The 27,619-nt window shown below is 43.1% G+C and overlaps 2 protein-coding genes across 3 annotated transcripts; one reads left to right on the top strand and one right to left on the bottom strand.

Annotated features, from left to right (window-relative positions):
* Positions 1-455: 455 nt before the first annotated feature.
* LOC108796488 (protein S100-B-like) lies at positions 456-7,989 on the bottom strand. Its single transcript, XM_018567974.1, has 3 exons — positions 7,853-7,989; positions 1,780-1,915; positions 456-617 (listed from the first exon to the last, which is right to left on the bottom strand). Exons 1-3 carry the CDS (start codon positions 7,987-7,989, stop codon positions 474-476), a joined length of 417 nt encoding a protein of 138 aa, XP_018423476.1. The 3' UTR covers positions 456-473.
* A 3,610-nt stretch (positions 7,990-11,599) lies between these two features.
* On the top strand, positions 11,600-21,939 carry MCRS1 (microspherule protein 1). Of its 2 annotated transcripts, none has more exons than XM_018567979.1 (13): positions 11,600-11,806; positions 13,286-13,424; positions 14,244-14,405; positions 15,638-15,747; positions 15,885-15,993; positions 16,071-16,209; positions 16,296-16,371; positions 16,584-16,612; positions 16,702-16,794; positions 18,409-18,491; positions 18,594-18,681; positions 19,019-19,146; positions 21,532-21,939. In XM_018567979.1, the coding sequence occupies exons 1-13, from the start codon at positions 11,691-11,693 to the stop codon at positions 21,616-21,618; spliced, it is 1,359 nt and encodes a 452-aa protein (XP_018423481.1). In that variant the 5' UTR covers positions 11,600-11,690; the 3' UTR covers positions 21,619-21,939. The 2 variants fall into 2 exon arrangements, with proteins under 2 accessions (XP_018423481.1, XP_018423482.1); XM_018567980.1 differs by having other exon boundaries at positions 11,796-11,881.
* Positions 21,940-27,619: the final 5,680 nt, after the last annotated feature.

Genomic DNA, 27,619 nt, shown 5'->3' with positions numbered 1-27,619 from the left:
CACAGCGCTCTCTCCACCCTCTCGCTGCAGTGATGGTATGTCCCTCTGTGTCCTCATGTCCATTACACAGTATATTGGGAGTGATGAATTGAGGATCCTTAAACCGCTGCAGTGGAGGGGAAGGGAGGCTGGAAGGACTGGTCTAAGAGCAAGCCGACTCGGAGGATTGGGTGAGTATAATTTATTAAGTTTAGTCCCTAGATGAAAACGAGCAGTTAATGTATGGGCATTTCAATAAAGTTGTTTTTTAGGGGGTGGGTAGCACTCCCAAGCTCCTCAACTGGTTCATTAGTAAGGCTGATATATGTCACTATACACATGCAACCCCCATTCACTTTTGATGCAAATACCAGCTGGAATTATTCTTTAGAAATAGCAGCTAAGACTAAGAGCCGCAAGTGTCCATGCTAACCTAAGATAGAACTTGTCTTTCTGCTGCATGCTGTTGGTGTCATCTCCAGGACTCTGTGAAGTCATTGCGTTTCATGGAAGGAGACGTGGCAGGCCGAGGTAACCATAGCAACCAGTGCTGCAAATTCACTGAAATCTATCTCCCGGTCATGGTTTGCATCCAAATCTGAGAAAATGACATCCAGTGTCTTTGTATCTTGAACTTGCTGTGGTGAGGAACAATATAGAAAAACAATTCTGTCATTCAGAAGACATTACAGCACACAAAGATACACTACATGACATTAAATGTATCTACTAGTTAATATACACTACTTGTTTGGTTAGGAAATTAAATTGGGAATTTTGTTAGGCAAAACGACAGGGCAGAGAGCGTACTAATGTAGTGATAACTCTTGATCATTATAAAGACTGCAGTATAAAACCCACTCAGAAGAGGAGAATAAAAGAATTCTCATCTGCGACCCAGAGATCTTCCCTGTATCCAGTCCACATAACCTCCAGCCGTGACAAGTGGCAAGGGTTGGTGTCCAGGATGCTGGGATCAGCTCAGCGGGATCCATGCTGTTGGATGGTACACAGTGCAGGCTGCAGCAGCTGAGAGGATCGGAGTCCCTCCCATTTACTAGGTCGATGTACTATAGGCTGTCAAGGCAACACATTTCCAGGAGGCATCCCTTATCTCAAGAGGCTTTGGCACGTGTCAGTAATTGTTTCAGTGATGTGACACAGTAATTACATGTGCAACACAATCAACAATTCTCTCCAACATGGAAGAGGTCTTATATGCCTCCACTTTGAGGGCTTGTTAAAGCCACACTAAGGGCCGAAAGATTACTGATGTACCACACTGGGTGTGTAAATTATCATTAAAAAGCCGGGTGTTATGTGCAGAGGGCAGCTGCAAATAAGAAAATCTTACCTTGCAGCACGTCGCTGCACCCCACAACGAACGCCGAGCTTCTGGACACTGAAGAGAGGGAGCAATGTGTCCTAAACTAGACATTGCTCCGGTCACATCACCCACCCCTCTCCACTATCCTCCAACAAGGAGTCATTCCTGCATGTGACACCTCCTCTGCTCCAATTGCAGAATATCTTGGATATTTTATATAAAATATCCGGACATTTTCTGAATGGGGAATAGTGAGGAGGGTGGGTGATGCCAGTGGAGCACCGTACAGCTCAGGACGCATTGCTCCCTCTCTTTAGGGCTCAGAAGCTCGGAATTATGTGTCTGGAACACCGTGCTGCAAGGTCAGCTCTTCCTACTTTGCAGGACCCTGTGCACACAATGCCAGCTTTTTCATGAAAATGTATACACCTAGTGCAACTCCTTATGCTGCACAGACATTATTATCTCCTCACCTTAACAAATGAGGACATCTGGGAGTTAATTAACTTTTTCAGATCTTTTTTCTTCAGTTTACAATCTTCTCCAGAATAAGAATGGAAGACCTGGATAATATTCACCATTGATCTTTCCAGTTCTGTTAGTTCTTCCCTGCAAGACACAAAAGTACAGTATATTTAAAGGTAAATGCCAACTTGCAAGACCTTCTCTAACCTCTAGTTAGCCTTCTGTGTTGTATAAAGAGACCTTCACTTTCTGTCCCATAGACTTCACAAGAAGCGAGCAGAAATTCCTTGAAAGTGAGGGAAATCCTCTCTTAGGCTAGCCATACACCTATAGATTATCAGCAGATTTTCTATGGTCAGATGGAAAAAGTGAAACAGATTCCTCCGTCTACGCTAAACTGTGTGGCTGGAGGAATCTCCCGCTGGGCCAAGCTTCAGTATCTTGCTAGTCGGCCCCGCTGGCTCTCAAAATACCTGAACAATCTGATTGGATGCAGGCATCGTTCAGGTATTTTGGGAGCTAGCGGGGCTGACCAGCAAGATACTGAAGCCTGGCCCAGATTTCTCCATCCACATAGTTTAGCGTAGATGGAGGAATGTGTTGCACTTTTTCCATATGACCACAGAAAAGCTATAGGTGTATGGCCAGCTTTAGGCAGTTATCACTGCAACAAATGTACTCATTGCAAGGCTTCCCCATTGACCAATGGGGGTCAGTGTTTTGGTGACAACCCAAAATGTTAGATTTTCCATTAGGAAAAAAAAAAAGAGAGGGTGACAAAGACAGCAATATACACTCCATGGGGTTATTAATCCTTTTTTAACCCTTGGCTTTCGGTACACTTAAACACAATTGTACAGTTAAGTAAGTGATGATATACTGTATTAACAGCTTATTCTGCCCTCCAATATACCATGCTTTTCATACACTTTCCGGGGCAGCAGGAGTCATTAGTAACTTTTACATATACAGCAATTCTAGAGTCTCTAGACAACCATCAGCACTGGTAGTAATGACCATAAACCCCCATAACTCCCAGGACTAAGCAGCCTTTCAAGACCATTGATGGATGAAGCCCCTGCAATGGTTTGCATTATTTAGTTGAATCTGCATCCTCACTGGAAGATCGGCATATTCCATTTAATACAGCATCCATAAATCTGACGTTTTTCAACCGGGATATTTTTCGAATAAACCTGTCATGACAAAAATATGGGGCTACCATTGCTGGCTACTACTGAACGTGCTACTTGCCTAGCTGTCAAACAAACAGCAAAGTTCAGAATTGTTTACCTGCAAACTTGCTCCAGGTCATTGATTCAAAGAACTTAGGGGATGATTTATAAATCACTGGACAAATGCCGGTCCACACAGCATTCTCACCACTAGATGGAGCCGAGAAGCATAGGAAGTCCAATGTTCCTTGGGGCCATCTAGCGGCGAGAATGCTGTGCAAATGCCATTCAGCCAGTTTCTGTTGGAGCAGACAATTTATAAATTATCCCCTAAAAATGTGTATTTCCACTCTTGCAGTCAAATTTGAGAAACACTCACTATATGTTTATTATGTGTTCCCATTCCCACAACATACCGAAAAAGAATACCTTTCTAGTTGTTTCTTTGAAGCAGGATTATACACAGGTCTGCAAGCTATGCTGAGCAATCTCAGAGGGACAAACTGAGAACAGAGTGGGTTCCCCCTCATTAACATACAATGCAGAATGCAAACCTTGAGATCTTTAACCCTTTGATAGGCTAGTGTTCAAATCTAGTTCACAATTGATAATGAAATATGTCAACACAGTACAGACAGCATTAATTATGGTAAACATTAACTCCACAGCCCCCTCCTCAAGACATGATCCATACCTGAGTAAAAGCTCAAAGCTCCAAAATGCTCAACAACCAACATCCCATGCTTTGGAATTGTGCCAGTTCACATAGACACCTGTAGTTCAATGCCTGAAGCTCAAGAAGGTACATGAGCTTACTTTGAGACAGCATTGGGTGTTCTTGGAACCGCAGACTTCAATGGAAGCACCTGAAACCACCTGAAAATGTGCGTTTTTCATGGCTCAACAACCATCTCCTCCTCCTAGTACCTAGCTTTGCATTGGCTAAAAATAAAAACGCTCAAGTCTGAATGCTCCTGAAAACACATACAAAAGTGCACAAACAAACGCTGCAAAATTGCCTGTAATCGGTCATGTTCAGTTGTGACTGCAGCCTCACATTACATAGAGGGGAAGATAGGTAGCGAGTTTAATTGAGTAAACAGCACTTTGAAAAATGTAAGCAACAATTTTTAAATATTTTTTCATGTTATGGAATGTAAATGGGAAAATGGAACAAATATAAAATAGCTGTTATCCCAATTTGGCTGCAAAAGTGGAAATACACTTTAAATAACAGGAACACTAAGACAATGAGCAATAAGCAAATGAGCGATACCAGACTCCGTTTTTCTATAATAAGAGTGAGACAGATGACAGTGTGGGTGGCTCATCCACCAGGAGCTTACCTACTAGCATAGCTCTGATTTCTCTCCTTTACAGCAAACGTATTTCACAAATAAAATCATTAAGGGCCCAGTCCCACAACATTAGTGCGTGTTACCGTGTTCTGCATTAAAGGCCCTCTGTCATGAAAAAGGAATGGTGGCCGTCATTGCTGACCTCTCCTTTAAAAAGTATTCTAGCTGTCAGGCCAATGGTTTGGCTTTATTGCTTTCTGAGTTACTGACCCAAAACAAGCACAGGTATAATGAGTTCCGACACTCATTTACTTGTTCAGGTCAGTGACTCTAAAACACTGAAGCCAGAGACAGGCAGAAAAACTAGCATTTACAAAAGATGGTCAGTGATGGCAGCCCCCCATATGTTTCTCATGACAGTGTCACTTTCAGGCAGCCCATTCATTTTGAATGGGCTGATAGTGTACCTTATCATATTAATAATCAAAAATTATATATTTTTTCATAACACAGTGCACCACAACACATGGCATGTGCGTTGTGGTGCACTGAAGTGAAGGTGTTAGCCTGCTACTGTAACAGTGGGGTAGGGTGCCACTCAAAATAATTATCTTTGCAGTACCGTGCAGCAAAACATGCGCTTTAACCTGTATTACTGTAACGTACCAATGGGAATGATCCCCACAATAATTCCTGCAATTAGACAGTCCTGATTTCCCCTCATTCTCCATTCATTTAAGACACAGATGAGTTAAAAATGAATTGTTTTCGGCACAGATTATTCTAGGGACACTTGCAAATTGCTAATACTGGATAAACATACAGTACATGCAGACTCAGACAATTCAAGAACAATGGTAAATGAACTCGTTGGGTACTAAATGTAGCAACACAGATCCCAAACTTTAGAGTTTACAGGTTTATGTCTAAAAAAATGTTTCTGCTAAATAGTTTATGCATTGGTAGTTATCTTCATTGTAACAATAGAATTGTGTTTGTTATTAGGACTATAAATACAATTGTTACTCCACTTTAAGTATTACGCTATTATGTCTAAGCAAGTGTAATCTGTCAAAAAATGTCGAATTTGCTTTGCTTGGTATTGTAGCCATTCCTTGGTGTTCCCAGGCATTACAGTCTATTGTCTTTGCTATCTATAAACTAACTGGCATAGAAGAGGTAATAACCAGTGCATTCTAATATACAGAAATACAGATACGATGCAGAACAACTTTAAAACAAAAGCAATAATTAAAGTGGCAGATTATTCACTATAAAATCACTGCTTTATCTAGTAGGCAAGTTAAACAATATAAAAATAGAGTTACCGATCAGGCAAATTGGAAGAACTGGCCATGTTCCTGTCTGTTGAGGCAACTGAATGGTTCACCATATACAGTATGCCCTACTTTACAATGAGCGTTTGGATATCCACCTTCTTCCAACCTCTTCCCATAAATCATTAAACACTTAAGAGCAATTCCTTTCTGACAATAAATGAGATCTTAAGAGAGCATAATGGGAAGTTAATGCAAAAGCCATTTAGTTAAATGTATTTTCAGCTATAAACGCTAATAGATCTGCTGTTGTCATCTCTTGGATGCTGAGCAGTATTACTGGCTATGGCTATTGGTCTCATTGAAGCCTATTCATAAAGAGATGAAGCTGATTTCCTTTTTAATTTCAAATGGAATTGTAATTTTTATATACGCACAATTTCTGTAAGTACTCCACTTGTACTTAACACATAGATGCTGATAAACAGGATTTTTTAGATTTATTATTACAGGATGTTATGGTTTTGCTGTTTATTGTAAAATACACTTTATGGTATTTATAAGGATTTGAAGTACAATTTTAACAGGGTATAATTGGAACATTTTTCTGAAAATGTTTTGAGACTTTACAGTGGTGAAAATTGCTCTCCATTGTTATTAAATAGAATTAAGTGGCATCTTACCCCAGTGGTGAGTGGTAATGCCCAGCCCACCACTGATTGGGTGGAAGTGCCCAGGGTACTTTCTTTTTTGGAGCTCAGGTTTGGCTTGGAGTTCATCCCTAGTGTAACCTATGGCCGCACCAGAACTATACAATCACTGCTGATCGGCACATTTAGGTCTGTTTTTGGTGAAAATATGTCTAATTTCCAATGGTAAATCTGTCACAGACCTGTGCAAATCTGTGTAGTTTGCTGCCTAGTGTCACAGGCAAAGGGGGTCGCAGATAAAAACTGTTGCAGAGACTTTCCTAAATGACCGCCAGCCTGATTTCCATCTACATTTGTCGCTAATTTGCTTGATAAATGTCCATTTTAGTGTTCACATGCATCTGAAACAATGTAAGCACAGTAGCGTGTACTGCATCTCTGTTTACATTATAGATTATATTTAACAAGACTCGGTCAATGGAGAAGAGGGAGTGAAAGTGCTGCAGGTATGAAGTGCAGGTACAGACGGATGAATCTCAGGCCATTCTAGCAAGCAATACTTTTACATTTGATAGTGATAAATCTTGAGGCCCATTCCTGCCTCCAGTCAGGCTACTGTTCATAATGATGGGCCAATAGGAAAGTGTGGGGTAGAGGGCTTATGAGCAAACCCTAACACCACCCAAAACTGTCAAAGCTTCTGCTTTTAAAACACCTATGTATTGCAGTTACTCCCTGGAAAAGCATCTTGTCCCCATGCCGATGGAGAAAAGGGCCTCTTCCCCACAACCATGACCCTGTGGTTGTGGGGTTTGCTGGCTTATTTGCATCGGGGTACCCCCTTTCACCCAGATGCTGCCCCCCATTGTGAATAAGTAAGGGATACTTGTACCCCGACTCATTCACTAAAAGGTTAACAAAAATGTAAATAAAGAGACCAAACTTTTAAAAAAAATCTTTTAATTGAAAACAAAACCAAAACGAATGTTCACAGCCACTGGGTCAGGGTTGTGGGGAAGAGGTCCTTGTTCCCATTGGCATGGGGTGCTTTTCCAGGCTTGCTTGTCTGGTTTGGAATGTTAGGGGGGACCACACTTTTTTTCGGTTTTGGGCAGTGGGGTTCCCCCCTAAAATCCCTACCAGATCTAAAAGGCCTGGTATAAATTATGGCGGGAACCCCACGCACTTTTTTTTATTTTTAACTCGGAGTCCCTCCTAGCATTCCTACCAGACCTAAAGGGTCTAGTATGAATTGAGAGGGGGACCCCGCGCAGTTTTTTTCTTTTTTGACTGTTTGTCAACATTTTGTGGGGGGGAGAATGGTCGGCTTCGGCAGACTGTTCTCCCCACTTTGGCTGTTCTCCCCGCTTCGGTTGTCACATATGCTTCGGCTCGGCTGAGTGCTTTGGCTGCCTTCAACTGCTGTACAGGCTATGAACCGAAGGCTCTGGCGGCTGAAGTGAGCCGAAGGATTAGCCGAACCTATGGCTATATCCTTCGGCTCCTTTGTGCATAACCCCCCTTCGTTTTCCGCCACAGTCACTCAAGAACGCGGATATGTCTTTTTCTGGTTTCCTCTGATTGTCATGGTTGTTAAAGAGGGTAAATAACACACACACTGCAACACACATGAACACAAAAAACAACAACACACATCCTAACACCCCATCCACCCTTCTACCTATCCAAGTTCCCAGGATTCTCTTTACAACAGCTGCTTCTGCCTGTCCATAACCAGCTCGGGGGAAGGGTGGTCCCGTGGCAGTGCATAGCGCTCTGCACGAGTGGTGGTACATCACTTCCGCCCCTGCCATGCATGCTGCTAACTAGGACCCTGAAGAGGGTGGGAGCTCAGGGTAACTGGCCAGTTTGCCCACCCCTAACAACAGCCCTGCCCCCAGTAACAGATTTCTTTAACGCGGAACTCCAGCTTTATTCAAGTCACTTCCTGTAAGCCCAGGCTGTCATGGACCCACCCCCTTTGGGTACATTAACAAGCTAACCTAGGCTCACAGGAGAATGTTGCAGAGAGTAGAACCTTGTCGTTACATGGCACCATTTTCTGCAGTATTCAGGACCCGCTCATTCCTGGAGAAGGATGAAGAGGAGTCATCATGCCACTTGACTAGACCTCAGTAAAAGGTATGTATAGTTTTTATTTTAACAGGTTGTGGTGGAGTGCACTAAAGGGTAGGGGGCAATATCTCAAGGCAGTGCAAATGGTGACTTTTGTCACTGTGTGATTGTGGCAGTCTCAAAATACTCCACTGCCGTCAGAATGTAAGAATGGCACGCTCAGCCTAACCCTGCACAGAGATTTTCCAGCTCAAGGGACAACAATCTAAGTACCAGCAAACACAGAGTGATCATCACTGAGGTTGGTTAACGCCGTAACTTGACATACCCAAACAGTAGATGTCACCATGTGTTTTAACAGAAACATGTACCATTCACAGTATCTTTTATAGCAACTCTGATCTTCAAGAAGTGTCTGCAACACCCAGACAGGGATAAGACAAGAGTTTAAAATAAGGTAGCTTTCTACAAAATGCAAGGATTCTTCACATTCTGATTTATAGGATTACAGATAAAACTTAACAATGTTTTTGAATATTGTTTTAATAAAAGAAAAATAATTTAATAAATGCTGTTACTGTTTATGCATTCCAACCTGATCTTGTCATGAGTTGAGTATTTTAGTGGGTGTGATATAAGAGGTGTCTCACACACAAGGTTTGTTAAATCTATTTGTCTGTTGTTGACGCTCATTCTGGAGAAAAGAAGGGCACTTTGAGGGGAATTTATCAAAACTGGAGTAGACAAAATTTGGAGCAGTTGCCCAAGGCAACCAATAAGCTTCTCTCTTCAGTTTGGCCAGTTGGATTTCCCTCATTTGGAGGAAAATTTATCTTACTTCCTGTGTATCTGCAGGACAGAAAGTGAAGCAAGATCCACCCAATGGCACACAGATGGCTTTGAATATGGGGATGCAATCCACCCTGCCATTATTTAATGTCCATTTAATAGATATTATTATTTATCTATTTGATACATTATTTATTTTATAATGTTATAAAACATTGATGTGGAGTGGTGCTGTCTCTCAGACCAGCAAAAAGTTGCTGGTTTGGGTGCTTGGAAGCCCAGTGTGAGCAGCTATATAAGAGGAAGCTTCGTCCAATGCTGGCCAATGGTTGAAGAAGACTGTATTATGGTAATGGTCTGATCAGGGGAATCCCTAACCTCTTTGCTGCCTGAGGCAGCTGCCAGGAGCTGGGCGCGACACCTGCAAGAGCATCCCAGGATGCTAAGAGCTGGGTCCGGAGATGTGTATGGCCCTTACACAGGGGCGTCCCCAGGCCGGGTGTCACCTGGGGGGATATCGGATGACACCCCGTCGTGACGTCATCGCACATGTGTGGCCATCTTTGTGATACCTGCCGGTGGCCATCTTGGTAATAGATGCTGGCAGAGAGGAGGGGACGTTCACCTGGCGGGATAAAGTATGCCGCCAGGTCTCCTCCTCTCTCCTGCAACTGTTGGGCTCTCGGCCCATGACCCAGTGCCCGACTTTTCAGAGGGGGGGACACCAAAATGACTCATTCATTTTGATGTCACCCGGGTGAAGGCCGCACCCCCCCTTATGACGCCACTGCCCTTACACATCTCCCCACTTGGCTCTTTGCAACCTGGGATGCTCTGGCCCGGCCGGAAAAGAGCGCGGCAGGCACACTGCAAACATTGTACAGCAGAGCGTCCCTGCTACTCTCCCTGTCCCCCCCTTCCGTGATCCAAAGAGGCCGTCTGAGGCTACATACAACCCCAGGCTGCCTCATTAAAGGGACGGCCCTGGGTCCGATTGTGACAGTTGATGGAGCTGCAGTGACACAGACAGGAGGGAGTAGCTCTGAGCTCTTGTCAGGTAGTCAGAAAGTGTCAGGCTGTGTGAATTTAGCGTAGATGGAGGAATCTGTTGCACTTTTCCATCTGACCACAGAAAATCTGCAGATAATCTATAGGTGTATGACCAGCTTTACAGTTCTACGCCATGCACAAAATAGAAAGTGACCGCCAGCACACCACTAGTTGTAGAACACATACTCTTGATTTACTTTTTAGGCATGGCACCTATGGCCACGCAGGGACCCCTTTATTATGATCTCAAGTGGTGCATAGCAGTGTGCTGTGTTTGCAGTGCCATTTAAGGTGAATGGCACCCTAACGCTTGACACCGGATGATCCGCTGCATGACGCACCACCCCATGAAGCACATGACTTGCAGTGCATTAAAAACAAATGGGGCATTTATGATTATTGGTGAGCTGACAGAATGAAATGGCTCCCTAACACAGCACACTGTAATGTAGAAACAGCTCATACTGCAAAGGGGCCTTTAATCCCTCTGGGGAGCTGTTGGGGAGGACTGGCTTATGGTGATGGTCAGACTGTGACAGTTGATGGAGCTGCACTGACACAGATGGGGGAGTAGCTCCAAGCTCTTGTCAGGCAATGTCAGAAGGTCTCTGCCAGATGGAAGAGGGCTGTAAGAGAATGAAGCGAGATGACTTCTTGGATCTCCTGCCACATGAAGAGATGATGATGTCTACCTTTGATCTGGTGATGAACTTTAAAGCTGACCTCTGGGATAAGGAAATATTGTCTAAACAGAAGCGACATGTGTATTACTTGAATCTTTGTGTGCTATGTATAAGTCTGTGCAGTAATCCAGTGCAAAACTCTGCCTGTGTGCATGAGCTTCCTGTATTAAAGACCAGTCACTAATGCTCTCTCTAATCGAGCAGGGCTGCTAGTCTTGTATCCGCCCCCCTCCTGAGGTTTTCTGCAGGCAGCCTGTACTAGGATGGAGCTGATGGGCCCATCCCACAGCTATGTTCAGGCTAAATCCATCACACGGATGCTGTCAGTATTTTTTACAATGTAATAACTGGGTTTGAAAAGGTATTTGGTGCACACAAGATGCATTTACATGCTTTGTGACCATTGAGGAATGAAATTAAATGAAAGCTGTTGTGCCCGGAATTCAGCTTTAAGTACACATTTAGGAAAAATACCTTTTTTAACACACTGAATGATTATTTTGTGCCCCAGATATACTATTGCATCTCTAACTGTGAAAACATGACCTCGGTTTACCAACATATACTAGTCCTTTCAAATATAAGGCTTTCCATTGGCAATGACTGGAGGCCTGAAGTAAATACCAAAGTGCACTTCATTACAATTTACTAAACGTCCTAAATGTGAAAACCGGTCTCTATCCGTATACAGCACCCGACTCCGCTCGAAGGCTTAGCAGAGGACTACACTAAAATGGCTTCTTCTCCTAGGCCAGGATGTCTGCGCTCTCTAGTCACCGCGGTCCCGGAAGCAGTCCGCCTCTACCCGGAAGTGGCGTCACGCCCGACAAGGAGGCTTGTATAGGCAGCGGAGACGGGTAATCATGGTGGACTGATCGGAGGGTGCTCGGTTGGGAACGTAGAAAGGGCCCTTCGGAGGGGATGGATTCCTTACTGGCCTCCGCCAGCCGCTCCGAGGACGAGGACTCGTCTGCCGGACACAAGAGGATTCTCTCCCAGGGGTCTGGCCTCATCCCTAAGAGGAGGAGCTCGTCCAGGTGATGTCCCGCCCCTGTGACACCATCACAATGTTATTGTATGGAGACCGGGCCTGGCACCGCCGTGGTGTCCAGGTAGTGTGCGGAACATTGGATACGCAGGCCGTCATATGACTCTCATAATGAAGGTCACTTCATAGATGGGTCACCTTCTTCCCAGGAACAGAAAGTGTACCTGTCATGAGATCAGGCCATCGCTCAGCTCGCTTCTCAAAATGCTAGTTGTCTAGCTTACATTCTAATTAAACCCTTGTCAGCAATCATTTTAAATAAACCCTTGTCAGAAAATATTTTATGTGTATGTGTAAAATTATATATATATATATATATATCTCGTACCTTCACCCATAAATTGCACTCACCATCGTCAACTTTCTCCTCCCCCAGCCTCCAACACAATCACAATTTTCTTCGGGAGGGGGACCTGTATTATTTTTGGTGGTACTCGGTCCTCACCTAGAATGATGTCCCCTCCCGGGATGCAGTCCACACATGCAGTAGGGGGTCACCTGTGAGTGATCAGGAAGTGACAGCTCCCAAATCCAAGATGGAGGCATGGAAGATCAGAAGACGCAAGCGAAATTGGTTGCAAAGAAGACAGCGCTGGACTTCATGGCATGGTAAGTATGTGTTTCCTAAAAGTCAGCAGCTAAAGTATTTGGATGAAGAAGATCCTGCACACTTCCCAGCCTAGAAGTTGGGGGAAGCTCTGCACAAGATGAATAAAGCAGGGGGAGGGGGATGTTAGTACAACATAAAGAAAAGGAGCTTTACAGTCGGAGTTTTTATGAATGAATGTAATCAGTAAAAATAGTAATTGGAGTACAGTAGAGTTTTTTTGTTTGTTTTTTTTTTTCACTGGAAGAGTTGAATACTTAACTTTATGGACCTTCAATTAGTTTGTGGTAACTGTCAGAAAACTGCTGACATTATTTATATCTCCACTTGTTTTAGGTTGGTGTCCTAAATGGCTCTGAAACCAATGCATCAGTATGACAGCTAGGGAATTAACATTTCCAAAAGAGTCAGCAATGGCAGCCTACATAATTCTCTCATGACAGGTGCACTTTAAATGGACTCTCCCAGCCTCTGTTTCCCCAGTGCTAACTGCAGAAGCTAGCTGGGCTTTAGTGGATCCCACCAATAAAACTGTGTTTTGGCCTACCTGTACTGCAGGAGTAACATTGCATTCAAGTCTATTGGAGGTTGGCGCACTGTCGTGCGCACTCCTACACTGGATTTGTACTGGTTGGACACCGCAGCTTTATACTGCAAATCAGTCTACCATGCTGTCCTTGGAATGGTGCTGTAGTTGTTTACAAGACAAAAGCATCAAATAACCTTTGCTGTAATAATTTAACCAAAGTAATATTTTAGTGTTTTATAAAATATCTCCCAAAGACACATGTACATTATTTCCCATTTATCTCCATTTCTTTCTGTGTGTAGTTTATTCTTTTACTTTCTCTGTTTTTACAGGTTTATTAAGCGAAAGAAGTTTGATGATGAATTGGTGGAAAGCAGTCTCGCTAAATCAACAAGTCGGGCACGTGGGCCCAGTGGGGGAGAGCCAGGGCGATGTTCAGGCAGTGAGCCTTCATCTAATGAGAAGAAGAAGGTAGGTAATTGTGTGACTAACAGTACATTCTGTTCAATGTACATTTTCCCTGTTTAATATTTTAGAATGGTGACCGAGGGCTTGGGGCTACGATATTATGGCATTCATTAACTGTTTTGCCTACAGATACTAGTAGCTGTAATGTTTTACTTTAAAGGAGTGACCTTTGCTTATCTATCTATCCCGGTGTATATTTATTTTTATTACACATATTTATATAGCGCTGACAATTTTACACTGCGCTTTACATAGTTCATAGTATGCACATTCACATCAGTCCCTACCCTCAAAGAGCTTACAATCTAAGGTCCCTATCTCGCATGGCTTAGAGAGGAGCCAATTAACCTTCCAGCATGTCTTTGGAGTGTGGGAGGAAACCCGAGTACCCGGAGAAAACCCACGCAAGCACAGGGAGAACATCCAAACTCCTTGCAGTTAGTGACCTGGCCGGGATTCGAACCATGGATCCCCAGTGCTGCAAGGCAGAAGCGTGCGTGTTTACTTTTCTTTCTTCTTATAATAATAATGAGCAGGTGTGATGGAATGACACCTTTTTATCCATAATCTTGGCTCATCTTTGCAATTTTAAATTTCTGGTTCTACAGTACTTTGTCTTCCTCCTTCAAGCTCTCTTTTGAAAAATGTATTCGTTAAATAGGCTTGGGAATGGTCTGTTCTTGCACAGCAGCAAACAAAACATAAATCAGACCTGTAAATGTTTAACCCCAGTGCACCTACTGTAAATTTTAAATGAACCCATCCGTGAAGGAGGCCTCATTATTGACATGTTAAATAAAATGATCGGTCCTTTTCTTTTAGCAAATCTGTAAGACTGTTACCACTCCAGCTCCGCCATCTCCCGCTCCGAGCCCTAGCATCACTAAACGGATAAAGAAGAGTAAACAGCCGCTGCAGGTCACCAAGGATCTGGGGAGATGGAAACCATCTGATGATCTCCTACTTATTAACACAGTGCTACAGGTGTGTCTTTGTCTCACAGTGGACCTTTACCCCCTTTCACAAAAAAATCACATCAATACACAGCTCTGCACGCTGATATGAAATCTTCTTACATTCATTACTTAAACATATTTTCTTTTATTTACAATGACTGTTTATCCACTTCCCGGTCCTCTTAGGCATTAGTGATGTAATGTGCCTGGGAAAGTTAAATGAGAGCATTGTTGGGAAATCTCATCTGTAATATAATGAGATCTCGGGGAAAGACATTTTGCTCCCCTGAGATGATGTGCATGGTCACATGTCCTAGTCACATCTGCCAGAGTTCCAGGAAGTAAAGGGAGATATACTAATAATTTTAAAAAATGGCTAGAAGATTGGGCAGGTAAAGAGAAATAAGGTATTCAAAGAATACAAAGCCTGCAATTATCTAGAAGTGTTTGTAGATTGTCATCACTAAAGCTGCGTTTCTTGTTATTTTAAAGATATTTGTAAAATTCTTCTTTAAAGGAGAACTATGGGGTCAGTGTTTTTCCCCATAGTTCTCCTTGGGGTAACGGGAGGACACAAACTAGCATCCTCCCGTTACCCTAAGCTCAGTATACCGCGAGCTATAGCTCGCGGTATACTGAGACGCCGCACCTGGAGCGGATCCCGACTTAAACGACGGGATCCACCCAGCTGCGTGAGTGACAGCTGGCTCTGCCTATCTAGAGGCAGAGCCAGCTGTACCCGCCCCCTCCCCCGTCCGTTCCGCCAGTCAGCGCTGGCAGATCGGAGCGGGGAGAGGGGAATCCAGCCCCTCCCCCTGTCACGGCAGAGAGCCGTGACAGGATCGAGAGGTGAGCGAACCCGGTATGTGTTCGCTCACCTCCCGATCTACTGAGCCGACCTGTTACAGTCTCATTGTCACAGGTCGGCTAGAACTATGAGGTGAGTGGAAATCACTCATGTCATAGTTCTCCTTTAAGATGGCAGCATATATTGCAATCTGAGCAATCTCCTTTATATTTACCAATATGTATGCAGGGTAAATATGTGTACATAAATGCAACAATATATACAGCAACTGTACGTATACAGTACATAGTTGTGGGTAAATCTAAATACAGTTATACGAGATTGTACCCTGTGTGGATATATTCACCTTTGAGTCCCAGGGTGCTATCATTCAGCTGTAATTTTAGAATGTTTGCCGGAAGTTGATTAATCGCAACATGTGCAATTAAAATGTATCTATATTTTTCATTTAGACTAATGATCTGCAGGCTGTGCACCTTGGAGTCAAGTTCAGCTGCCGTTTCACTCTGAGTGAAATACAGGAGCGGTGGTATGCTCTGCTATATGACCCCGTCATCTCCAAGTAAGCACTGGGTATCTTTGCATCTACCAATAAAAAAATAAATCAAGTGATGTAAGGTTTTCTTTTCCCCATAGGTTGATTCATTGTTCAGAGGTTTCACAGTTTGCATAACAAGCTGGAATGTTTGTATTTTCTAGGCTATCATGTCAGGCAATCCGACAGTTACACCCGGAAGCTATTGCTGCCATCCAAAGCAAGGTGCTGTTCAGTAAAGCTGAAGAGCAGTTGCTGAGTACAGTGAGCTCTGTAAGTACTATAGGAGTTTGCAAGGAAGTGATGTTAGAGTGAAAGCTATAGCGATACTAATTGAGTTTTCTTTGTAGAGCTCACAACCAACACTGGAGACCTTTCAGGATTTATTGACCAAACATCCAGATGTTTTCTACATGTCACGTACAGCCAAGTCTCTGCAGGTCCATTGGCAACTTATGAAGCAGTACTATCTTCTGGATGACCAGACAGGTATTAAACCTGTGTTCTTACATTCATGGTAACAAATAATTGTGTGCTGGCCCAGAATTAATCTGTTTTCCTTTTTAATGTCCTAGTTCAACCATTACCCAAAGGCGATCAAGTGCTAAACTTTTCCGATGCAGAAGATATGCTAGATGACACCAAACTTAGGTAGGAGAAATATTTCTATTGGTGAAATTTATCACAGCTCAGCTACACTCGAACCGATACAGACTATTCTAGTCTAGTTGTCTGCTATTTAAATCATGCTGTCAGCACAAGGCAAGTGTGTGTGTGCGTGTGCTTATACTTTGTGTATCATGTACATTTATTAATCTGTAAAAGTTTTGCTGTTTACTCAGTGTTTTGTCACCTTCTTGTAGAGACACTCGGGATGAAGTTCTAGAACATGGTAAGTCATATTGGCTCCTTTTAATTGGTTCCTCTCTTCTACCTACATCCTTATTTCAGCTGAATTTAAGTGATCTGTTGCTATTTTAGAGCTGACAGTAGCCGACCGTCGGCAGAAAAGGGAGATCCGTCAGCTGGAGCAGGAGCTGCATCGGTGGCAAGTTCTTGTGGACAGCATTACTGGTGAGTAATTGTAGGAGGAATTTATGAAAATCTGGAGCAGTTCTCCAGAGTAACCAATCAGCTTCTCTCTCTCTCTCTCATTTTCAAATCTTAACTGAGCAAACTAAAGAACGAAGTTGATTGGTTGTCATGGGCACCTGCACTAGATTCTGTCTGCTCGCTCCAAAAAAAATTCCCCCAAATTTCCTTTTTCATAACTTGATAGAAAAATGAGCACACTGTAAACATCTAGCTTTGAATGAGACTAGCTAGAACTGAAAACCTCACACAGCCATTGGAGGAGATTTTCAGGAATAGGCAGTCAAAGGGAAAAATCAGGGTTCTTTTTTTCTTTTTTTCGTTTCGCCTAGTAATTCTTGTGTTTCAGAAATTCATCTTTATAAGGTAAGAATTTGGACGGTTTCTCAGGAGGCAATTTAGGTCATGCCTACAGTGCATTACCTTGCATTGCCATGCTTTGTGGTATTGTACTTTACCCTTGGTATTCCTATAATCTTCACCATCTTCCGTCCAGTCGTTGTAAGTAAACGGCCGGACGGTGGCTTCCTAGATGCGGGTTTTAAAACGTCCTTGCCCGCCCCGCTTGTGTGCGCCGCTGTTTACATTCAAATGTTTGGGCGGCTGTAGAGGCCGCCTGATCGTTTGTATGTTGAGTGCAAGTGTGCGGGCCCAGGACCGGCATCGGCACAGCGCCTCTCTGAATGGAGATCAAAGGGAGAACAGCACACGATCTCCCGCTGACCTCCTCTCCGGTCTCTGAATGCTGAAGCAATGTGTATTACATCACTTCCGCCTTCAGCTGGAGAGAAGAGATCTGCTTCACCAGCTTCTCTCTGCCTTCAGCTGGGGAGAAGCTGGTGAAGCAGATCTCTGCTTCTTTGGGGGTCCGTAGGTCACATTAGGGGTCTAAAAGACCCCTTATGTCTCCATAAAGAGACTGCAGGTCTGTAACAAAACCCTCATAGGCTCCATAAACCACCTACAGCAGATGAGGGAAAAAGCCCAGTTGGCCTGAATTCGGAGCATAGTAAGAGACCAGGGTCACTGGAGAATCTTGGATCGTTCCCACCAAAACTGTATAGCGACCTTAAGGGTCCTTGATCTCACTTTTGCAATGAAATTGAGCAGAACTGCGGAACGCTATGAGAACACCACGTTGCTTTGCAGAGGCTGTGGCTACGTAGGTTTGGGAAAATTGGGAGCTGAAAAATTTAGGGGTGGCATCTCGAGAGAATCTGGTCTCCTGAAGATAGACAATATCTGCCCGAAGAAACCGAAAAAATCTAAACGCCTAGAGATGTAGGTGAGGGGGCGAGCCACCAGACAGGTTAACAAACACACGTACAAGACAAGGGAGAAGCACACCAAGGGATAGAGACAGGGACAAAGCAAGAACAAATATACAATCAAACAGGGATACGCATGAAACGCGACTGCTGAGTTGACCCCCCCCACCACTCCAAAGAGGATAACTTCCCACAGCCTCCTGTGGGGGCTAAGGGGGATGGGCTGCTAGGTAGGATTTTTAGGCAAGTATAAAGCACTTAGGAATGTATGAGCTTCACTCTAGTCATTGTCTAAACTGTGGTCCTTTTTTTTTTTTTTTTTTTATAGGAATGAGCTCTCCAGACTTTGATACTCAGACACTGGCAGTATTGCGAGGACGCATGGTGCGGTATTTGATGAGATCTCGGGAGGTAATGTAACTATAGTAAGCAAAACTTTAGACCTGTGCTTTCTTGTATATAATGCATGCTCTTACATAGCTGTGTAAATGAAATACTTGTTTTTCCTACTAGATAACTCTTGGCAGAGCCACAAAGGACAACCAGATTGATGTGGATTTGTCACTGGAGGGCCCAGCGTGGAAGATTTCTCGTAAGCAGGGTTGGTAATTTTCTTTTTTCTCAACCATTGCGCTTTGGATTAAATCCATTTGTATAACAAGACTGGCTTATGTTGTTACTATAGATTGCTATAGAAGATGGACACGTGTATCTGAAATTGTTGTTTTGTTGCTCTTGCTTTTAAGGGTTTAAGGATAGAAATATTCCTTAAGCTAAGAGTTTAAGATATGACGGCATGTCACTTACAAAATGGTACCTTTTTTATTTGAATTCTGATTTTAAAGTTGTAATCTTTTTTTCCGTATGGTTCAAAAAAGAGTGCTGGTGTGTTCTGCTTTTTTTTTTTAAATTGTTTTTTGTTTTGTTTTGCAATTAAGGTGTCATCAAACTAAAGAACAATGGAGACTTTTTCATAGCAAATGAGGGCAGGCGAGCTCTGTACATTGATGGTCGGCCTGTTCTACCAGGAAACAAATGGAAGCTCAGTCACAACTCTGTAGTGGAGGTAGGTGTCTTTAGGTGAAAGAGTTAAGATGGTATATTTACTGTGTATTCTACGATCAGCAGCAAAGTTATATTAAGAAATTCCTCACAGCTGCTGGCTGGTTTAAAAACGAATCGGTTAGAGGAATAATCTTATTTCTTCGTGCTGGTATTGCAATACATAAACCAAAGAGATAGAGAGTTACACAGCACAGACTTCAGGAAGCAGGCCCACTCCCCTCACATATGAGGAGATTGCTGGAATCTGGCAACCGTGGATAATATAGAACCTGCCCCATGTAATAAGGTGCAAGCTATTAATCTGCTAGCAGGTATAAACGTCAAAGTTGTCACATTTCAGATAGTGTTTCAGCTCGCCCCTTTTCCCCATTCCTATTAGCCAGTCTCTGTGGTGGGCTGCCTCACTGGCCAATAGAATGTGTGTGAGATGGCAGTGGGTGGACAAACTCGGTCACCACCAGAAAGTGCCAGAGCTTGCCTTATCTGAATGCATAGAAAGGCAATAGGCTGCTGCAGATATGTTAAGGCAACTCTCGGTGCTTACACCTTTTACACGCTAGCAGCTGTATTTTATTTATTTATTTATTACTGATTCTAAGTCACTTTTAAGTATATAAAATAATAATATAGCTCAGGGGGTAGCAGCCTCGGCACGGCAGCTGTGGTGAGATGACAAGTCCAATCATGCTTCTGGGAGACATGCCTGTGGCTGTTGATCTTGCAGTGTCTCATGGGACTTCTAGTTCTACAAGAGCTGAAGTTGGCTTCTCCTAAATTAAGTGAAGTGCAGGTGCCAAAGGAAGCCTGCATGTGCCTTTTTAATTTCATCAGTTAGCTTTTTGGGAAGTACACCTGGGATTGGGGACCCCCAGGCAGAAGATCTGCTCTTCAGCCATATTGCTAATTTAAATAGCTACAAATGACATGCTCACCTTTAAAGAAGAGTGGACTTTCTGATTTGGCACTTGTACTGTTCACATGGTGGTGGTTTTCACATTATTAGCTTACTAATTGATTGACTAGTCTGGAATTGTTTTTTCTGTATTTTTGTGAGCTGTGGAAATAACATCTAATTTGATTTGCACAACTCTAGGATAGCCCCATGACAAGATGCCTTCATATACTTATACTCTTTCTACTCCATGCCCTGTACACCCAAGATCATCGGTTCTACTTGTGCATAGCCAGCCAATGCCGATCACCATCCTGCTGCTTGCTGGAGGGAGATTTAGTGCTTGCTTTTTTTTAAATTTTATTTATTGGGATAGCTCACCAGTTTATGGTGTTTCCACAAAGCACTGTATGCTTCCCAAGAGAAAACGTATTACTCATTTTAGGATAGTATGTGGAGCTAGGCAAAGGGTTCCATTCTCCTCCTATGGCCTACCCTACGTCCAGAACCCTTTAGTTTATAGCACAGTTCTAGCCTAAATGCAGTAATTTCGTTCAACTTGAATACTTCTGATTCTGGCTGTTTCTCATCAGTGCAAAGTATGCCTTTGTTTTACATGAGTCCAAAGTGGGGCATGGAGGATACTAAACTACAATAGGCAGTAATTTTGCGTTGAGGAGGGCCAAAAGAAATTTAAAAGCCTTTCATCAAAGACACTGCAAATGACCGTCTTTTTACATTTGTTAAAGCGGAATGCAGCTCGGTGTACATTTGTAGCACATCTTAGTGCTGGGATGAATAAACTTCCATGTGAATACGCTGCAGTTATGTCACCCCGGCCAATCAAGATGGCTGAAGACCCCTAACCCTGAAAAAGTGTCGGCTCTGGCGAGGGAGCTTTTGCAGATATCGCTGGAGGGGAGGTAAGTATTGGAGGATTAGGTTCTGCTTTACAATTCTAAGTATGCATCTTTTTACAGATATCGGTTAAGTAATCGGAAACAGAGGGAGTGACAGTAAGAGTTAGATGTTGCCAGATAGAGGTGTTCATACAATAAACTAATAACATGTGAAGAAATGGCACTATGAGGGGAATTTATCAAAACTGAAGCAAACAAAATCTGGAGTAGTTGCCCATAGCAACCAATCAGCTTCTATCTTTCATTTTCAAAGCTTAACTGAACAAACTGAAGGGAGAAACTGATTGGTTGACATGGGCAATTGGTCCAGATTCTTTCCGCTCCAATTTTGATAAATCAACCCCCTGTATTTGTTCATTTCAAATGTTGTATCAGTTGTTGTACTCTGCCATCTAATTCCCAGCAGCCCAGTTGTTAATAGCATGCCCAGGGTTTCCATGGCTAAATAGGGTTGATATGACTGTTAATGTAATTTTATATCTGCAGTCTAAGTTTGCTACATTTGCTTTTGCTAAGTGAAGGAGGAAAATGAGTAACAACCAATTTCTTATCTACATCGGTTTCTTTCCCATAGATATCTGGCCTCCGCTTTGTGTTTCTTATCAATCAAGATCTCATAGCCCTCATCAAAGCAGAAGCAGCTAAAATGATCCAGCCTTGAAAGCAGTTTCCTGCAATGAAACGTGAAAAGATCACAGGAATCCGATGAATGGCACATCTATACAATCGTACATTCTGCTGTGACCCGTAAACTAGATCCTGGGCCGGCAGAGCTTCAACAGAGACCTCATTGTTACAAAGGGGTTCCATCTAGCAATAAGGGTCACCCTGTAGCTCGCTTGTAAAATATAAATATTGCAAATTGTGTTATACCGGAAGGTTTTTTGTTTATAATTCTTGTTCGTTTTGCTGTCATTATTGTTAGTTTTTCTTAACTGTTCCATGCTCGTATAAAATGGACCGTGATTTGTAAAGAATTAGTGCTGTCGTTTTTTCTTGTTTTAGCAGTAATAAAGAGGCAATATTAGTTGGGTACAATGCGGCAACAGACATTAAACAATATTTTATCAACGTTTGCAAATCTCTGAGGCTTTAGATCAAACTAAACAAACTTGTTTTACCTATTTCTGAGAGAAGTAGCATGGAAACCGCTGTAGCGTGTCCCGACGTACAGAGTGCTACGAATTAGACATGTAAGTCGGCAAAAACTTAGTTTTGTTTTTGTTTTTTGGATTTTTCGGGATTCGGGTCCGAAAGTCAATTTGTTTTGGCATTCGGATGAATCCAACTTTCATTAATTTAGAATGAGTTAAGTGATCATTACCAACTAAAATGTGTTGCAGAGAAGCGATATTAAATGTTTACTTTGTTTCTTTTTAATTTCTGACACCACAAAAACAGCGTGGGGGACCCCATGTAAAAACAAAAAACAGTGTGTGGTTCCACAGCAATTATTACCAGACCCTTTAAGTCTGGTAGGAATTTTAAGGGGATCCTCCTCCAATGCCAAAAAAGTGGGGTCCCCCCTAAAATGCCATTGGGAGGTGCTTTTCTGGGGGGGACCCCTTGGAAAAGCACCTTGTCTCCATGTCGATGGGGAAAAGGGCCCCTCCCCACAACCCTGACCCGGTGGTTGTGGGGGTCTGCAGGCAGGGGGGGCTCATCTGCATTTGTGTGCCCCCTTTCAGAATGAGGGCACCCAGATGCCACCCCCCCGTGAATGAGTAAGGGGTACTCATGCACTTAAGGGTTACATAAAATGTAAATACGCACCACCTTTTAGAAAAAAAATTATTTAATTGAACAAAACACAACTTTTTTTTTACAATTCCTTTATTTAAAATACATTTTTTTAAAAGTCCCATGAAGTAATTCCAGCGTTGGCCGACAAATGAAAAAAAAAACTCCCATATGCAATGTTTACATCGGGCAGTGGGCAGAAATAAACAAATCCTGCTATTGGCTACTTAAAATTGAAATAGCAGGCTGGCTAATGCTTCGCCCACTGTCTGATGTCAGTCACAGAGGAGGGGACCTGAGAGAGAACTTTCTCTCTCAGCTCTGCTCCTCTGCAGGAGTAATAGCCTTTCTGTTATGGCTATTTTAAATTCCTAAAAATATAAAGCCTGGCTATTGCTCCACCCACTGCCCTTTGGTAATCAGCAGAGGAGCAGACCTGGAAGAAAACTTTCTTGGGTCTGCTCCTCTGGGACTGAGAAGGCAGAGGGAGGCAGCCATTCTGCTATTGCTCCGCCCACTGCCTTCTGTCAGTCCCAGAGGAGCGTACCTGAAAGTTTCTTCCAGGTCTGCTATTGGCTATTGCAATTTAAAATAGCCAATAACAGAATGGCTATTACTCCTGCAGAGGAGCAGACCTGAAAGAGAAAGTTCTGTCTCAGGTCTGCTCCTCTGTGACTGGCATTAGGCAGTGGGCAGAGCATTGACCAGCCTGCTATTGGGTATTTTAAATAGCAAATAGCAGGCTTTGTTTATTTCTCCCTGATGTAAACATTGCTTCAGGGAGTTTTTTTTTATTTCTTTTTTCATTTCTCGGTCGACACTGAAATGACTTTGTGGGACATTTTTAAAATGTATTTTAAATAAAGGAATTGTCAAAAATTTGTGTTTTTTGTTCGATTAAAGGAAATTAAATTAAAGGGTCAGGGTTGTGGGGAAGAGGCCCTTGTCCCCCATCATAAAAAGAATGAAGAAAGCCTACAATGTGAGTTATGAAAAGGTGCACACATATACATCATCACTGCACCTCGGTAATGCCACAATCAATGCTAATGCAGTGAGGGCAAAGAATATGATGGACACTGGGCCCCAATCTGTATTATGGATGTTATCCTGCAGGCTGTAGCCAGTGGAGAACTGATATGCTTAGTTTTATGCCAGTTACTATTAAAAGCATTAAATCGGAGTCAAAGACAGCTAGCATTGTAGAAGCAGGTTATTTGCAGCCTTCTAAATGTTCTCAGTTCAGTTTTCCTCTAACCTGATCCTAGTCTGGAGTGATGTAACTGCCCTGAAATTAAATCTCTGGATGTCAGTGAAAAGATCTTCATCCATAAGAGACTTCAGAGACACATACTTGGCTCAGGGCTAGTTTACACCAGATGCAGTTGTGATGCAGTCTGCCAGTTTGATTGCTGCAGCCAAAATACACCACAATGTTTTCCAATGGGATTTCTGGTGCTCTATTCACACCAGTGCAGTCCATTCCGATGCAGTCAGAAAAAATACTGCTTGCCCTGTTTTAGCTGCATCGGAATGCACCAGAACGCATAAAAAATGCATGCAAACGCACCGGAAATGCCATTTTAAGCACACAAAAAACCCAACTAAAAACATCAATTTGCGGTAAAATGGCAAATCCCTTAGGGCTAGACACACGCAGTTCTGGTGTTAAATAGCCCTAAGTGATTTGAATGTTACAAAAGAAAGATAACATTGTTTTCCCTCAGTTCAGCTCACAGAGAGAGTGACAAAAACACTGCATTTCTAGTGTGATCAACAAGTATTTCTTTTGTTCATTGAGGGACACAGGATTCAGAGATGATTGCATTATACTGCCACCTACAAGGAAATTTGGATGCTTGCAAACAAAAAAGCAGTGACCAGCCTGCTATAACCCCTTCTACTCCTAGCATGCGTCAGTTTCCTGCTAGTGTCCTAGGAGGATGGATGTATTTTTCTCTAAACCTAACCAAGTTTTTACAAACCATTTTCTTTTACACATTTAAGATTAGGATTTTTTTTTTTAGCCAAGACTCTCCTTGTCCTAGTCTACTTCCATAGCTATCTGGTTTAGAGTCTCTTGCGCAATAGCTTTAGAGGCAGTATTCAGACCCTGCTGAAATGGACAATTCGGGGCCTAGCCTGGAATGTGGCACTTTCCAGACCTGAGTGTACTTTATTAGACGCAGAGCGTTTTCAGAATCCAGAGCCTCTGGTGTGACCCCATCTATGTAATGTCCCTTTGTTAGTGGAATAGGCTGAGCGTCAGGAGCAACCTCGTGAATAAGACCATTGGACACCATTATTACCTGTATTTTTCCACTGTTTACAGAGGAAAAGGTTAACACTGAGGGATTCTCACACTGAGGTGGAATATCATTCACTCCCCATGGTCTTCTTGCCATTCTGTGTGAGGTAACATGTTCCTTTCACTGCTGCTTCTTGCCAGTGACTTGAGGATCCTCCTTGGTAGATCTTTGATGACTGCCGACAGTGACCTGTTCACCTCTGGCTGTCTAAACCTTTTATGCTGTGAGTAGCCAGTTTGGTAATATTCAGGGTTTGGGCTTGTTGCTTGACACTTGTTGGCCCTGGCTTGTAGTGCAACATGTCCTTCAAGCTCACGTTCCACTAACGTTTGCTTCCTGCAGTTCACCTGCTTATGAGCCTTACATTTATAGCCCAGCCTATTGATATCTGCTTGAGCCCTCAAAGTTTTCCTTAGCTCTATCAGCCATGACCCCCTTTGTTTTATCCTGGGAGGATCTCACCGCAGTTATGCAAGGTTTTATGGGCCAAATAGTAACCTTAATTGCTGACTCTGACCACAATGAACATAAACTTACCTCTACGAATTGCCTTGCAGAATCAGTTTCTGATCTGCCTGTGGCCTCTTAGCCTTCTGTTGCAAAAGCTTCTCATGCTGAGTCTCAGAAATACTGAAAAGTTGAAACTGCCCCTGAGGAGTCACAGGCCTTTGCCATTACTCCCTAGCTTGATGAGAGCAGTTTGCAGAGCTGTCTGCAAACTGTTCAGCATGGATGGCAAATCTAATGGTTTTCTCTTGTTCTGTGGTCAAAAACACTGTTTATTTTTTTTTTAAATGTACTGCCTTTCCATTAAAAAAATACTTTGGGTTTGTTTTCATGCAATATGTGATTTTGTGATTTGGTAAAAAAATTAAATTAAATTTAAGGCTTGTATTACTAATATTTCCTCACAGAACACATTTACTAAAGTCAAGAGAAATAAACTCTTAGTTGTATTTTTTTTTTTTAGTAGTAGACATTTTCAGGTAGTACTGGGTCTCTTCACCTCACAATCTTATCTGGGTAGTTGCCCCCGCCCCCACATGCATGTGCTCCTACACTCTACATGCCTAGGCCGCCTTTCGTAGTCAGTGTGCTATCACTCACCATTAATATGCAGATTTTGCAGTTGGACACAAAGTCAAGTGGCGACCCATCCCAAGCACGTCTGCAATCCAGTTTGGGTCACAACCCAATACTGTAAGAATAATACTTAACTTTAAGTTATACTGGTCCGAACTGATATATACTGTATATAAGGACAGATATTCCCCACGTGTAGACAGTTTGCAACAAATTAGGTATGGAGCTTGGAGCGATGGCTACTTTACAACACACACATAGGGAACAGAAGTAGCCACCCTCCAGAAGGAAGGACAGTGTCAGCACCAATTCAGGCCCCATTCACACGAGGGCGGTTCAGTCGCGCAGATTTGTCTGCGCTAAACAGCTGACATGAACAATCCCATACATTTCTATGGGGATAGTTCATGCGTTCGCACGACTCCGTGTGATCCGAACCGCCTGCTGCCCAATAGGCTCCCTGAGCTATTTTTTCGCACTGATTAGCGCAGATTCCATATAGAGTTCAATGGAAACGCACTGATCAGCGCGTTTTGGGGTGTTTTGAATTGCGTTTCAGCGCTGAAACAATTAAAAACGCCCAAAAACACCCTTTTAAAATTTGCGCAGAAACGCATCCGCCCTGGTGTGAATGGGGCCTCAGAGATGATTTGAGGATCTACAGCTGAGTGATACACAAATAAGATACATTATTGTTAATAGTTATGATACTTGAATGTATTTTTAAGATTTAACTCCTGAGTTTAGTGTCAATTTACGTGTTGAGCACAAATCATCTTTGAGCAGGATTGTCTTTTATCTGTCTGTGGCCTGAAACCTGATTTAGGATATGATGTATGTGTATGCCAAACACTATTTTGCTACTGCAGAAGGGGCGTAGATAAGGGGGGGGGATAGGGGGGTCCAAACCCCCCCCAGAGGGTCCTGGCAGTGGTGTAGTGAGAGGGAGCAGGGGAATGAGGGGGGGAATGTGCTCCGGAGCTGCCGTCTGAAGAACATCCACAGATAGGCTTGGCCATCTAAAGGGATGCCGGGGATGTCCTGTTAGATAAAACATCGGTGACGGCTGGACGCTGGAGGAGAGCTGTTCACTGACAACGATATTTCATCAAACAGGACATCCCCTCATCCCTTCAGACGTGCATATGCCTGCCTGGCCCTGGATTATTTGTACAAGCCTCAGTGCGGGTCTGCAGGGGACAGGGTGTCGTGCCAAGAAGGTCAGAAGGCTGCATAGAGACAGAGCAGGCCATCAGGTAGCAGGGAAGGAGGGGGAGGGGGTTTGTATTATCTGTTTTTAGTCTTAAGTCCACTTTGTTGCAAAGTCCAGAGTCTAGTGCTTTCCTATGCTCCAAGTCTAGTGTGTTCCTAAGTGTCAAGCCCAGAAGTGGCTCCTAAATTAACAAAGCAGCACTGGAGAATGAGGGGATTTGAAGGTGGATCAGTAAGGGAAAACATAGGCAAGGGAACAGTTTGTCTAGAGCATTGAACTATGGATTGATTTGTGGGGGGCGCTAATGAAAGACTTTC

Source organism: Nanorana parkeri, unplaced genomic scaffold, assembly GCF_000935625.1.
Source record: "Nanorana parkeri isolate BGI_ZX_2015 unplaced genomic scaffold, ASM93562v1 scaffold1125, whole genome shotgun sequence".
NCBI classification, from domain to species: domain Eukaryota; kingdom Metazoa; phylum Chordata; class Amphibia; order Anura; family Dicroglossidae; genus Nanorana; species Nanorana parkeri.
This window is presented reverse-complemented; position numbering and strand designations above follow the sequence as displayed.